The sequence below is a fragment of the Ammodytes marinus genome, assembly GCF_949987685.1.
Source record: "Ammodytes marinus genome assembly, chromosome: 6".
Taxonomy (NCBI): Eukaryota; Metazoa; Chordata; class Actinopteri; order Uranoscopiformes; family Ammodytidae; genus Ammodytes; species Ammodytes marinus.
Genome location: NC_137235.1, coordinates 13,823,622 through 13,839,522, shown reverse-complemented (window position 1 = coordinate 13,839,522; position 15,901 = coordinate 13,823,622). Strand labels below are relative to the sequence as shown.

At 39.6% G+C, this 15,901-nt stretch overlaps 1 protein-coding gene across 1 annotated transcript; it reads left to right on the top strand.

Moving 5' to 3' along the window:
* Positions 1 to 85: 85 nt before the first annotated feature.
* mettl14 (methyltransferase 14, N6-adenosine-methyltransferase non-catalytic subunit) lies at positions 86 to 14,185 on the top strand. The gene is made up of 11 exons (XM_080029266.1): positions 86 to 436; positions 1,382 to 1,470; positions 1,587 to 1,668; positions 7,879 to 7,956; positions 9,807 to 9,894; positions 10,036 to 10,126; positions 10,289 to 10,430; positions 12,042 to 12,134; positions 13,054 to 13,170; positions 13,381 to 13,591; positions 13,744 to 14,185. The coding sequence occupies exons 1-11, from the start codon at positions 371 to 373 to the stop codon at positions 14,049 to 14,051; spliced, it is 1,365 nt and encodes a 454-aa protein (XP_079885392.1). The 5' UTR covers positions 86 to 370; the 3' UTR covers positions 14,052 to 14,185.
* The last annotated feature ends 1,716 nt before the right edge of the window (positions 14,186 to 15,901 follow it).

Here is a 15,901-nt window from a genome sequence, read left to right as displayed (position 1 = left end):
CGGAGTCAGCACTCGATAGACTTCTAAAAGCAGCTAGAACCGTGTTGCCAGGACCATTGAGGACGAATAAACTGCCAGAGTATACACCCAGAGGACAACACCCACTGAACAGTCGCAGCCAGTGTTTTAAACTATTTAATTTAGCTGCTAACTCCACCTAGGCCAAGCGAGCGCGCCGGTGTACATAAGGAGGGCTCCCATTGTGAATGTAGCAGCTAACGCGCAATAGCCTCTTTATATGTCCATGGCAATAGCCATAGCCGATTGTTGGCTATCGTTATGGTTAACTAATCATGTTTATATGAACAGCTTTGATTGAACAACGACCACATTTGTTTAGTGACTCACTAGACACATTACAAGAGAGGAAATGAACAGTCGACTGCAAGAGATCCGCGAGCGGCAAAAACTTAGACGCCAGCTTTTAGCACAACAGGCAAGTGTACAGCGTACCTCCTGTTGTTGTTAGCAAGTAGCTAACCCAACAACTCAACTGGCCAGCTGAATACGTCTGCAACTCAAAGCGGATATTATTTATCAAAACCATTTTGTGACTGCGTTTTGAACAAGCGCAGAGTTATGTCGTTCAAATGCACTCATGGGTGATAATTCAGCTCACAGTTCTCCGTCTATTTACAGGACAGGTCGCCCTCGAGTGGCCTCGAGGCGCATATACCTTCACTGTGATATATGGATTCATTATCAATAGACAGGTTGAATTTGCCATTTTGGCGGACTAATAATGTGGTCGCTGTACTTCGTGTTCGTAAGAATACCCATGAATCGGGGTAGGCTACACTATTGTTGATTTACAGTAGGCCTTTGTTTAAATGAATGGGCAGCATAAGTAACAACGAGACCATTGTCTGATTTAATTCTTATTCCATGTATTGAGTTGAGTAAATAGATACACGTAGGCTATAGATAATTATTTAGCATTTTAAAAAAATGCTTTTCTCTGGGCTCTAAAGTCTTAAATCATACAGTCAATTTTATTTTGACATATCTAACAAAGTGTTTGAAGTTAATGTTTATTTTATAATAAATAGTCTTGTTTTTAAATCAGAAAATATGTAATGCTCACGCTAACAAAACTACAAAATAACAAAGAACAATAACATTACATGTGAATAAATCCATTTATCTTGCAATGTAAATTAAGGACTCCAATCTCCTTTCTTATCCGTACTGTACATGTTTTACCAGTGTGGACAGGAGAGATAGTTATTTAATTGAATTCATAATGATTTTAGAACATTATTAAACAGTTTTAATTATAACCTGTTGAAACCTTTCAGAAACCCGAGGCTCAAAGGAAACTATACCACAACTTAGAAATATGTGACTTGACACTGACTTTCTCATTCCTGTCTAACCACAGTTAGGAGCTGAAAGCGCAGACAGTATTGGCGCTGTATTAAACAGTAAAGATGAACTGAAAGAGATCGAGGAGACAAGAGAAACATGCAGGTAAGATGTAAAAGTATGTATACCCCCCCGACCCAATTTGTTTTGTTGTTGCCAATGTGTGGATTTGTTGTTCTGTAGTATGGAGACGTTGACCTGTTAGTGTCTGTGTTTGGCAGGGCTTCATTTGACAGCTCAGCTGTACCTTCCAAAAGAAAGGCGGAAGGAGAGGACACTGAGGAGGTTGTGAAAGAGCCAAAGGTGGGTGTAATCACATGTTTTCATTGACAAATAAAGCAACGTAACTTGATGATGGGGAGCCCTGGCAATCACATAACATATTGTACATGGCCATAAAGAAGCTTCCAGCCTGGTGTATGTAGTAGTAATAATAATAATAATAACCCCAGATTCATGTGGCACACTTCTCAAGGAATGTAACATGGATTTGCAGGATAAAAACAACACAATTTCAATGTTGATTAAAAAGCAAAAACGCAAATGAATATAACATGACAATGAAACAACCAAAGCAGATGAAATAAAAGAGTTTACAGTGGATTCGAATGAGAGAGCAGTCATCTTAAATCAACACAAATGGTTTAGTAAGTAGGTATGAGGAAGTATTTAAAAAATGAGTGAACAAACCGCCACTGGCTGGTTTTTCCTCAGGGCAGACTCTTAGGTGACTGGAAGCCAAGGTGTGGTCCCTCTTTATCGTTTGTCGACACACTGTGTGACAGTGTACAGGGCCCTGTTAACGTTGTGTCTGCTTTGCACATTAAAATCTTTTTCAGAGCCTCTAGCTGTTGTGCAGACATTACTTACTTTCTTTGAATATACATTTTCATTAACCCATTGATGACTATGGCAATCTAGGATGCATGTCCTTAATGCCTGCGGGTTTTCTGAAAAAATAGCACAAATTGTCAAGTCTACCAAAACCTTAATATCTAAGCCTGCGTAGCACTTAGAAACATGAAATAAAATACATTTAAAAGTTAAGGTTCACAGGTTTTATTTAAACATGCTCCCTTAGCGCTTACAAACCAACACATTTTTCTAAAAATCGTCAAAATTAGGTGGGGGATAAAAATAATATAAAATATTTAGAAATAATGTGCTAAATGAGGTTATAATCCTGCTTCCTTTTAGCATGGATAGTAGTGACTGAGTGTGCAGTGGAGGGATAAAGATAGACAGATATAGGAAGGAGAGGATAGCTTTATTTTATTATTCAGTTCAGTTATCACTGGCACCATAAATCCGACTTCCCAGTACAACTGAAACGCAGACTGACTCCGGCTGTCGGGTGCCGATCAGCTGGTCCAAACGGCTGTATACCACGGAGATGAAAACGAAACTGAAATTTAACTGGGCTGAATTTGAGTTTGAGCAGCAAATATAAATATTGTTAATAAATAGATGCAATGTGTTTTGTGATTTTCATCAGTAGCCTATAGTAGACCTAGATTCTGCACTCCGAACGCCACTAACTGTTCTGTAATGCACTATGCCGACACAGCCGGCTTATTTTTTTTATTATTATTTTTAATTTTTTTTATTGACGTGATTATCGGCAAACCACAAAACTTTTGGGTGGTCACGTGGTCTTAAAAAATCAACAAAACCCACCTCATGTGTATTTGAACCAATGACAGTGCATACTATGTTGCCCACGCCATGAAAATTAGATAAGGTAACAATGCTGCACTATGCAGCATCAGGCAGGAGATACAATGTGGCATCGCGCAGCAGCCGTCATCAATGGGTTAAGTACCAGCAACAACATGGACGTGCATAACAGTGTTTCCCCTAGAATTTTTTTTAGGCCCCGTGGTAAGAGCTGATGAAGAGTATGCGCGCCGCGTGCGTATCAAATTTCTAGAAGAAATTGACCAAAACGAACCCCATTTGGGATGAGCCTCTTTTAAAAGCCCGTTAAGAATGAGGGCATAGGGTTATGCTTTCACATTCAGTACGTTTGTACATGTGGTGTTTCTCACAGGATTTTTAGATCCTGCTGGGTGAGAATGGACCTTCTAGGGCAGTGGTTCTCAAAGTGCGGCCCGCGGAAACATATCTGGCGGCCCGCATTGAATTATGAATTATTTAAAGAGGACCTATGATGCTTTTTGACTTTTATGACCTATAAACGTTTTTATGATGATTTATAGTCATGCTTAACCATACTAAATTATCAAATAATGACTTACATGCATTTCGACGTACCCCTGCTGACCGTCTGGGGTGTCTGTGCAGAGCACTAGACACTATTCTAGCCAGTCGAGAAGTCACGTGTTCAAAGCGGCTTGACGCTTTGTAACTTCGTGACGTCGCATGTAAAACGCGGATGTTTCCATGTACAGTAATGCTGTCACTTCTTTACTCGCGTCTGCCTCGCGCCCTTATAGGTCCATGCTCGCGCGTCCCGCCACTGAAAGTGTTCCGGAAGGAAGGTAACCAATCACAACGGAGTGGGGTTTGCAGGAGGGGGCGGGGGGAGCGGAGATGGCCGAAGCACAGGCGGAGGGAGCGGAGATGGCCGAAGCACAGGCATGCTGGATCGCCAAAATAAGAGAAAGAGCTTCCCGAAAATCTACATAGTTTTTTGTGATGTGATTCGTGTCAGGTTGCTCTATAGCAGTGTAAAACAAGAAATTAAGACCAGAAAAGTAGTATAATAGGTCCTCAATCATTTTTTTTTTTTTTTAAACGCACGGAGGGGATGCGTCCCCCGTAACAGTAAAAGCAGTACAGGGGTCGAAACACTTAAATATCCCTCCTAATTGTTTATATTCATTCCCCAATTATTAATAATAACACCCCTACAGTGGACCGTACCATCTTAAACTTGCGACGTTCGGCTGGCCTCTGCCTCTCGTTGCAGACGGCTGGTCAGCCTCCCGCAGTGCTGCAGACAGTGTAGTGGTCGCAATGTAAGTTGTTAGATAGTGAGCTTGTCAAGCCCAATACAATGCACTTTCTCACTTTCAAGGTGAATTAGATTAGGTCAAGTGTCTAAGGATGGATGCTAACAGTATCTGGTTTCTAACTCTTTTGCCTAAAGTTTAGCTAACAAGCTAACGTTAGCTAGCTGCTGATAGCCATGGAACTATCTGCCTAGTTGACTGCTGATAGCCCACCCTGTTTATTTCCAATGTATAGTGTCATAATAGTTAACACTGCTGCTGCATCATGAGTAGTGAGTCCTCCAAAAAAACACTCCAAAAGGTGATACGTTTTCAATGTGCAGAAAGTTTTGAACAATAAAGTAGAATACATATTTGAATGCAATACAGAATGCCTCAGTGCCTTACTGATTTATATTCCATTAGATTTGCGTCAATGGGAGCTAGTTGTCTTTTCCTTAACATGTCCACCATAAATAAATACAGAAGACACAAATTACTACATAAAAATTAACCAGAATGCACAAAATGAAGTGTTCGAACCTCAAATTGTTCTGGGGGACAACGCCCAGACCCCCGCTATTAATGTCCCCCCCCCCCAATGTTGAAATGAAAGCTAGCCCTTAATTTATTAATTAAAATGTGTTAATTACACATTATTGGATGCAGACCAATACATGTAAACCAGGGGTGTCAAACTCATTTTGGTTCGAGGGCCACATACAGCCTCTCTGATCTCAGGTGGGCCGGACTAGTAAAATAATGGCAAAATAACTCCAAATCCCTAACTTTGTTTTTCAGTAATATGCTTTATCACTCAGCCTACATTTGTAACCTACATTATCACGGATCACAAGGGATCTCTGTACCCCCCAGGAGATGTCTTAGTAAAGGTTGCTGCCGGCCATGGGAATAGGAGGTGCGGCGCGTAGCGCCGCAGCAAAAATTTTGGGGGTATTTTGCTCAAAGATGCCAATGTGCACTAATGAAATAAACAACTGTTTATTTGAATACACAAATACAACAGGCACTGACCTTACAGTTGTCCAATTTTGTTTACTATATGTACAGGGACACATTTTGTGCAAACATGCAGACAAAATACAATTAAATAAAAGTGCAACTTCTACTGTTTTGATTTATTTTTAAATACAGAGGTTATTGGTTGTTTTGGAATACGTTTTTCCCAATTTAAAACATAAAAATAAAGCAGCATTGAAAATTAGGAAATAAATCTTGTAGGCCTACACTAGCATGCTCCTGCTCGTTTTGCGCACACAGAGCCGCAGACACACCACGCTTGCTAGTACATTAATTGTTCAGCACTAAAAATAAAAATAGTTTTATTTTTATAAAAAAGTAATAAAATAAATGCACTAAAAATAAAAAGGTTTTTTTTTTTTGGTTTTTACTTTGCCATAAAGCACTGGAGGAAACATTAATAGCGGTGAAGCAGGATTGCCATTTACCATTTCCCACGTTGCTAAAATGTGCTTTTTTTATTTAGGCTGCCCCCTAGCGGCAGGAGTGAGCATTTCGGTTATTTCTTTAAAAATTCATAACTCCTCACAGGAATGGGCTAGAGACTTACTTTTTTTTTTGACATACTCAGAAATTTATGCTCTACAGGTCGCGGGCCTGATCAAATCATCTCGCGGGCCGGATCCGGCCCGCGGGCCGTATGTTTGACACCCCTGATGTAAACTGTAAAGACGCAACCTGGCCATTGAAATGATTTCAGTTTTTTCAATTGTTTTCCTTCTGTGGCCCTCGGTCCAATGTTGGGTTCCTAAATTGGCCCTCAGCTATCAAAAGTTTGAGAACTCCTGTTCTAGGGGGTTCTGGGGGTATCCCCCTGCAGAAGAAAACTTTATCCTTTTAAAGTTAAATGCATCAATCTGGTGCACTTTGAGCGGTGAAATCTGATTAATTTTGTGCTCTGTAAACAACTGTCATATGTGCTGCCTATAACTATTTCCTGTAATAATTTGGAGACACAAGCCATGTAAACTATTGAAGAAAAACACGTGGATTTCAATTAAATACAATAAACACTAAGATCTAATATAGACAGGTCCTGTCTAGGACTCATTTCTGGAATAATCTGAATCACCTAACCTTGAGGCTAGCCTACTGACATTTAAAAAAAAAAATTTTTAGGCAAATAGCCTTGTTGAAAATAAATAATTAACATAGGCTACACATCATGATTAAGCCTATCAACATGTGTGCTACATAAGGCAAATTCCCTATTCCGACCATTATATTTCATCTAGCCTATTTCTCAATTTAAAACATAAAAATAAAGTAGCATTGAAAATACAAAAAAATAAAGCTAGCCCTACTACGGCCTGCTGTTTTCAAGATAACTTAACAGTTAAAACAATAAATACATTAATATGTCCCTTGAAAATAAATGAATGCTCTTCTGAGAATGTCAAAGGCAGTAGCAGTGTGGCACTTCTGTAAACTTACTGAAACGTGTGCATGCCGTTTTTTTCAGCGCTGTCTCAGCTGTTGATACAGATTGGTTGTGTTGCCACGGCGACGTAGCGATTTTAACTTTCTAAGTTTTGCTCAGCACTTTTTCCTGTTCAACGTCCCTGTTACTGAGTCCTTAATATTTCCACAGAGCAGGTGCTGGTTTTATTTTCGCCACTAGTTCAGCGTTTGCTTGCTAGTCATGCTTCTGCTCATTGGCTTCCGTGTTTAACAAGTGCGCACCGAATGCACACGCGCATCGCATCGCGCCGCGCGCAGACACACACGCAGACACACACGCAGACACACAGATCAGCTGATGGGATGATCAAACGAGAGGTTGTAAAGACAGGCGCACACGAGGGGTAGACCGACAGTGCCGTGCAGACGCGCGCAAATGATTATTACGGAATCAATGAAAGATTGATTAAAAAAGAAATAAATTTTTTTTAAGTCAGGCTGCTGTTGGCCTGGCGGGGGGTCTCGTTGGCCTGGCTGCCCCGCCAGGCCTGTATAATGGTAGGGGAAACTGCATAACATCTTTCTTTTTGAACCAGTTCAACCAGAGAGTCTCAGGCTGTCATAAAAAAAAATTCCTAGTAGAACTATGTTTTAATGATTTCAAATGAATCTATCTGACATTTTTTTTCAGGGTGAGGTCCTCTCTGCCAGCCTGTGTTCATGGCAATGGTCCGTTTGGCATTTGGCACTGTCAGATTGTGGCTTTAGGTTGTAAACATGAATATGGCAACACATTTCTGTTAACTAAATCGTAGTGTGAAATCTGGGATTTACTTGCAAATGATGATGTGAATACGTCTTGTGGGCAAAATAAGGTGTTGACAGTGTCCCGACTTTTTAACAATTAAGACCATGACTATGTAACTGTGTGCCCTTTAATATGCTTTATATATGCCCTCTATTTGCCATCCCAACCAGTAACTTTATCATTATTGTGATTTTAGAAATAGCTTTATGATCACATTATTTGTGGATGTATTCATTTACAACACGTTTCTCACAGGCTTTGTTCATAGACGGAAATATGAACCACATTGTGTTTTTGTGTGTGTTTTAGGATGAGCCGGAGGTGCAGCAGCTGGATGAAAGCAACCCATATGAGGAGGTGTACAAGGACTCAAGTACTTTCCTTAAGGTTGGAAATCACATACACACTCTTGTTTCTTTAAATGATTACCTCCTTAATTGTGTAATACAAGCAGTGTTTTTTCATTGCGCCATGGATGTAAATAAACGGGTTACCCACATGTAGACAGAAGCCACCTTAGAAAATGTGAACGATTAGGGCTGTGAATCTTTTGGAATCACACGATTCGATTCTGACTCTTTAGATCACAATTCGATTCAAATACATTTTCGATTCAGCTAAATACATTAAAAAAGGAGGGAAAAGGAAAAGTGTTTTTAAATTAATTTGAGCAAATTATGAATCGCAGGAGATAGGAATAGCTATTTTGACATTGTTTTTTTTTCACCACACCTAATGACCATATCGGATGGGAAAAACGTGTTTCGCAACTTCTTAGATTACATTTCTTCTTTTTTACAATGGCAGCAGCGATACTGATAACGATTCAAGGAGAGGATCCGGAAGCAGAGCCTGATAGATGCGTAGATATGTTTGTATAGCACGACAACCAAATATATTCAAAACTATTTTGGAATGTGTTATGCCTGGAATGAGCTGCTGTATTGGATTACTTCCTGCACTGATCATGTTTCTAGTGACATCCCCTTTGCACAGATGGGCCTTTGTGATTCATTGTGAATACTGATTTTAGGATTAGTATTTTGACGATGGTTGAATTTGAGAACATTGTAAAATAAAGGTGAAAATTAGTTTGTTTAAAACTTAATGAGTTAAATTCAGAGGCAAAAAATTCAGATACATTATTTCAATGCTGCAAAAAATTCAGATACGTTATTTCAATGCATAAATATTCAGTGCTTAAAATTCAATGGCTTTTTATTTTCAAAATCCGATGACACTCATTTACTTCCATATTTGGTACTTTGTTATAGGTCTAGTACTGCAGAATTTAAAGTGTATCTGTTTTTTTCTGTTACTTTATCATGTTCAGGTGCCTTATAATCATTCCTTAAGAAAAATAATGACTTGTGATCTTGTTAGCCATAAGTGGCCATCTGATGTACATCATTGCATTTATTTGTAAATGTCTCTTTTAACATTATACTTATGGTAGTAAATCAAAGGGATGAAACAATGCTGTGTGGATGGCTAACTAAGTGATGCTAATTAGTTGTGAAAAGTCTAGATTCACCCACAAATAGTCTAAATGTACTTTGTAGCCAGACGGTATGGGGCAATCAAAACATGACTTAAAAGAAATGAGCTGTCAGATAAAGCTGGTGTTTCACTGTGTCGTCAGTGAGGGCTATCAAGTGTCTATCATCAAACAATCGCATGCAAGAACCCTGAGTGAGACAAACAAAACCTGGAGACAGACACGCTTTACCTGGCATGTTGAATGCAGACCTTTCTATTCATAAGCTTAGGAAGAGTTGGCAGATTTAAAGTAAGATGGGCTTCATTTGTACAGCATCAACCTGTTGAGAATGTATTGAGTTTCACCACTTGTTATCAAAGGTTAGAACCAGTTTTTGATAAAGGACAAAAACCAAAGTGTTCATGCGTAACACTTGAACACGGGTGACTAATGGCTTCTGTCACCAAGCACGCTCAAACATAACAAGCTATTACAAAACACGTGGACTGCTTTTTGTTGAAAGATATTATAATCAATGCATTTCTGCAGTAAAGTGTTACATAAGTCCAGTCACACTAATAAAATAAATAATAATCATGAGCTTTTTCCAGTTTTATACAACAAATGTGTATTAGCTTGAATAGACATCAAGCTATTTTTACTTTATGTTGTCTCTGTTTATGCAGATATATTTATCTAATAACCCTTTGTCCCACTAATCTTATTAATCATATTTCATTCATTCATTCATTTTCAGGGCACCCAGAGTTTGAATCCTCACAATGACTACTGTCAGCACTTTGTCGACACAGGGCATAGGCCGCAAAACTTCATTAGAGATGTTGGTGAGTGTGTGTGTGTGTGTGTGTGTGTGTGTGTGTGTGTGTGTGTGTGTGTGTGTGTGTGTGTGTGTGTGTGTGATCTTGTTTTACTTACATGTGCATGCTTTGCATGTGGTTCTTACCTTGTTCTCTTATGTGGTTCAGGCCTGGCAGACCGATTTGAAGAATACCCGAAACTTCGAGAGCTGATCAGACTGAAGGATGAACTTATCTCTACCACCAACACCCCTCCCATGTACGTTGGATGATGGCGTGAATGTTGGACTAAATATTTACCTGATAATGAATTTGATCATACTCAGAGAAATTAACTTGAAATAGGAAGACGCCCAGCCAATAACAAGTGGGCATCAGCTTCATTAAGGTGTATGTGTGTCTCTCTGCGTGTGTGTTTTAGGTACCTCCAGGCTGACCCAGAACGCTTTGATCTGCAGGATTTGAAGTGTCAGTTTGATGTCATTCTAATTGAGCCTCCCTTAGAGGAATACTACAGAGAATCAGGCATCAGCCACACTGAACGTTTCTGGAACTGGGATGATGTATGTATTCATGTTTGGCTGGTTTGCATTCAGCATTGAGTGCTACTAAGTGAATATAGATACAGCTCTGGAAAAAAAATCAGACTACTATTTATAGGCATATATTTGAGTACAATGAACATTTTGGTTTTATAATATAAACTACTGTCAACTTTTCTACCAAATTCACAATAAAAAATATTGTCATTTAGAGCATTTTCAATAAGCAATGTAGAGATAAAGATTTAAGAAAAATCCAGACAGGTCTCTTACATTTTTCCGGGGCTGTATATATAGAACATTTTGAATATTGTTATGAATGGCTCATTAGACACAATGAAGAAGGGAGACACTTGCCAAATTTAAGCTTTTATTATCTGAAATCTATTAAAGTAATGTGCAAATGCAATGTGGTGTTGAAGAAGTGTATGAATGTCCTGTTAAAAAAGAAAATTAACAATGCTTTGTTGGTGGTGATGAGATCAGCACACATGCAATTGGGAGGGTGGGCCTAAATAACTTCCATGTTCACCAGCCAGGTGTTTTCCCTTACTGAACAAGCTCAAGATGTGCTTTAAGTGCACAATTTCCGCTATCATTTGAGGGTATTTACATCTAAATCAGGTGAAAAGTGAAGGTATTTCAACAATTAGAATACGGACTCAAATGAATTGGACAATTGGCTGCTCAGCTGTTTCATTGCCAGGTTTCTGTTATTCCCTCGTCATTTCATTGATGAGGAGCAGATACAATTCATACAGTTCATTTCAGGTGTGCTATTTGCTTTTGGAAGCTGTTGCTGTGAACTCTCAATATGAAATCCAGAGTGCTGCCACCATCAGTAATGCAAACAACCTCGTCAGAGAGATAGCATAAACATCAGGTGTAGCCAAATCACCTGTACGCAGTGTTACACGCCATGTTATATGTTAAAGCCCTTGTATTTGACTGCTGACATAAGCACCAGGAGGAATTCTGAAGAGTGTTGAGCAATTGTACCTACTCATATTCAGCCAAATGCTTCAGAACTCATTGGACGACCCTGCCAAAGTTATTACTCTGATTAGTTCACTCTGGATAACAGACATTTCATATATGTTTGTTATTGGTATGGAGATCCCAAACCAGATGTTAAGAGCTTTGGAATGCAAATACAGTATAGGAGTGACACCTGACCCCTCTCCTAGTAGGGCCGACAAGGAACCAGAATGACCTTGCCAGTATGAAGACCCTTTTGGGATGGCTAAATCACCTAGCCTAGTGAGACCAGTCTGATCTTTAGGGCTTCACGTTAGTTTCTCTCCCACAGATCAGTATGGACATTTTCCAATCTCCGTTAGGATGAGCCCAGTCAATTAAAGAACAGATTGACAACTACATGTACCGATCAAGTGGCTGCCCACTGAGATTGGAGAAAGTCCAGACTGATCAACGGGCGAGAAACGATTATGAAGCTCAAGAGATCAGGCTGGTATAACCATGCTATAAATCACCTGACTTGTTCACAGGATAGGTGACTGCCTTAGGGAAGATATGTGTTCCAGTGATTTGTGTACAGTATGTTCCCTATGCTTACGCAAACATGTTCACTCGTTCCTTTTTCCTATATCTCTGCTCTATGCTTTTGTGTAGATCATGAAACTGGAAATCGAGGAGATATCAGCTCTGCGTTCCTTTGTCTTTCTCTGGTGCGGCTCTGGTGAAGGCCTGGACTTGGGTAGAATGGTAAGAATAACCCCTCATTGCTTCAGGCAAAATCACTGTCGGAAGTACTTTATCTTGAATTCTTTACAGGTTACAATAAGGCATTGCATGCGGGTTATTTTTACTCTCTGTAAGATGGCACCAATTTTTTTTGTTGTTCTGGAACTTGCTAGTCCAGTATGCACCTGATAACTGAGTTAGATAACCATGTGTGTACATAACAATAGAGTCAAAGAATACCTTTTTTGAAGTATGTCTGTTCATGCCACACCATTCAAAGCTTAATCTCCTTGCACAGAAATAGACTGGTTCATGTTTTCCAAGTTGTATGACACGTTTGTTTTTTTCCCTTTGTGACGTGGTTAGACGTACAATATGTCCTGTTTTTAGCTTTAGAAAAGTAGGGTTGCATTCAAGCCGTCTGTGTCAGATAATAGATTGCATTTAAGCCCTTTTTCAACAACATGACTCACATTTAAGAATGCAGACAGTTTATTCTTCACTATCTTTCTTTCGTTGGTGTCAGAAAGGCAAATATATCCGTAAACAAAATCATGAAATTTGCTTTGAGGCAGCCTCAACATTTACATTAATCATTGTTTTGAATGTCCTGCTTGTGCCACAAAAACAAAAAAAAGTCTGAAAAAAAAACACTTTAAGAAAGAGCTTAACAATGGCTTCACAACTATTTTATCTCAAAAAGCATTAAACTACAAATTGGTTTCTCAGAAACACTGGACTTCGCATTTGAATTTCCGTTATTATCATTTGCCACACCATGTGCCACACAGGAGATTGGCAGGAGAAGCCCCACTGTGCATGTGCTGTGTTGATAAATTAAAGAAATTATGTCAACATTGATAGCCCTAAATTAATTTCTTGTTTATCTCACACAATACATCGGCCATCATAATATCCACCTTTATTACACCCATTTCAGTGTTTAAGGAAGTGGGGCTTTAGGCGATGTGAGGATATCTGTTGGATCAAGACAAACAAGAATAACCCAGGCAAGACCAAGGCACTGGACCCAAAGGCTGTATTCCAGAGGACCAAGGTACAGTATGCACGCACACACACACACACACACACACATTGAAAAAAGTTTCTTTGGGCTTTGATATTCCTTGAAAATATGTAGATATAATGTTAGCTATATACATACTAGTAGATTTAGAGTTTACAATTCCTGCACTGACATGATACATTTATAGTTGAACTAGTTTCAGTTGCATATTGAGATGTATCCCCAACACATTCCCTTCAGGAACACTGCCTTATGGGAATCAAAGGAACAGTGCGCAGAAGTACCGACGGTGACTTCATCCATGCCAACGTGGACATTGACCTGATCATCACAGAGGAGCCTGAGATGGGAAATGTAGAGAAGCCTGTGGAGATCTTCCACATCATTGAGCATTTCTGTCTAGGTCGCAGGAGATTGCACCTTTTCGGACGAGACTCGACCATCAGACCAGGTGAGAGGGGGCACGCTCTTTCTTTGAAAATAAATCTATGTTGTATGTTAGCTTTTAGTTTCTGAGCGCCATTGTCCTTGCTTGATTCTGCTTTTTTTTTCTCAGCACCCATGTTGATGCTTTACTGTTTTGTTTTTTTATTATCTTTCTAGGCTGGCTGACAGTGGGTCCCACTTTGACAAACAGTAACTTTAACCCAGAGGCCTACGCTTCACATTTCTCCATGGCTGACAATTACCTTTCCGGCTGCACAGAGGAAATAGAGAGGCTGCGGCCCAAATCTCCCCCTTCTAAACTGAAGTCTGACAGGGGGGGCGGAGCTCCCAGAGGGGGACGTGGTGGGCCAAATGCAGGAAGAGGCGGCGACAGGGGCCGCGAAAGAAACCGACCAAATTTCCGTGGCGACAGGGGAGGGTTCAGGGGCAGGGGAGGACCACATAGAGGCTTTCCACCTCGCTAGAGAAAATGAGTAATGCAGTTGATGTGATATGCTTAGAGCGCGACAGCATAAATGTCACAGTTTAATCAACCTTTTTTGAGTTTTTTGGTTTGTGTTGGATGGGTATTGTCTGAATAAACATGCTTTTCACTTTTTGTGCTTGTGTACTTAGTTGTGTTTTACGTCTAATCTCAACATTAGAGTTCTCTAATATTTGGAGAGAAGGTGTGATAGAAAGGTATTATGAGAAAATGGATTTGCTGTTCTGTTCATAGCATGAAGAATGCCAGTGAGGCCGAGTTAAGGAAGTGTGTGTGTGTGGGGGGGGGGGGGCATGAGTTGCACTTTAACAAAACATCTTGCCTTTTTGTTATTTAAATGCATTGTTTGGGTTGTCTGGTTCTCAAACCCAGTGCTTGTATGCATGTTAACAACACGTGCCCTGCAGCATTACAACAACAATTCAATGTGTGTCTCCAGAAGCCATGACAATCATACGGCAATGCCATTATCAACTTCAGGTGTAAAGTAGAACCACACCCTGGAATAGTTGTAAATGATCCCATGGCCTCAAGTGGCTAGTAGAGGGGCAGAAGACCCAGGCCTCAAGTGACTCAAACAATAGCCAATAAACATGAGTAGATACTATGGTTGTTTTGTGGCACCAGGCTAAGAAAACAAAACGGTGAAACCTGTATCCCAGTTTCAAATAAGACTATGTTTTGATAACACTGAAACCCTTCTGGATGTGCTATCACTTTTTGGCAAGTGGTTGTGCTGGGCCTTTTACAGGTATTTCAAAAGGCATGAGGGACTTTGTCAGCTATAATCTGTCAAATATAACCCCTTACATATATTCTAGATGTATTCTTATTCATGTGTATTGAATCTAGATAGAATAAACATACTTTTCAGAAGGTTTAAGTTGTTATATCATGAATCCTTTTATTCTAATATTTGAGATACTGAGATAGGTTTTATTCCATGAGCTGTAAGCCTATCATCAAAACTAAAACAAAGGAAAGGCCTGACACATTTCACTTTGTGTTATGCATTCAGAATATATGAAAGTTAGATTTTTGAATAGAATGAACAAAGGCTGCATGTGCTCTCGCAGACGGCCATCAGGTTATGGCAGACAATCATTTTTATGGCACAACACCAAAAAACACAGCCCAAACGGCTCACAATGAAGGTTTTCATAAAAGGGAAGACAGCTTGGAGGGCTGCACCTATACTCCTAGAGTAAAGGTATGTAAGTATTGTATTTGGTGTAGGCTTCACCCTGTTAAGCTGTCACCAGTGGGATACGGGTGAAGTAGGATGACGTCCAACTCATTGCAGCAGTTCAGAGCAAAGTAAAATGGAACACAGTGTAACAATAACCGACAAAATACGTATTGAGGAGCAGGAGGAGTTATTAGATAATGAGTTTTAATTCTAATTAAAAATTCCTATTCTAATAGGAATTAGAAATGCATTATTTTTCAAATCAAACACCTGAAGATATTGGTTAAGGATACTGACCTATCACTCACTCAAATGTTTGAAATTAATCACATAATAGACACCACCCCTGGATTCCCATGTAACCATTTGGTCAAACTAAAACTCATTGACCACACGTCTTGTTTATAATTTATAAGAGCGGATGATCATTGAATCTTAATCTGAACAGCTCATTCATATTCTATAAATTCCTCTTCATGTGACAGCTGGGCTGTATTTTGGTGGGAATAATGAATAAGCTTGCACAAGAAAAAAATTCCTGACTACTCTTGCACGTGGAGTTGGAATGTTGGAAAGCCCCTAAAGCCGTACTGCTCTTTTGGTAAACCAAAGCTCGTCTCTCCAGAATGTTAGCAAACCTG

Bases quoted from the DNA above. Each gene is read 5' to 3' on its own strand.
- mettl14 (XM_080029266.1), top strand. From the start codon at position 371: ATGAACAGTCGACTGCAAGAGATCCGCGAGCGGCAAAAACTTAGACGC. The intron at 1,471-1,586 runs GTAAGATGTAAA...TGTGTTTGGCAG, and splicing joins GAGACAAGAGAAACATGCAG to GGCTTCATTTGACAGCTCAG. The intron at 10,431-12,041 runs GTATGTATTCAT...GCTTTTGTGTAG, and splicing joins GTTTCTGGAACTGGGATGAT to ATCATGAAACTGGAAATCGA.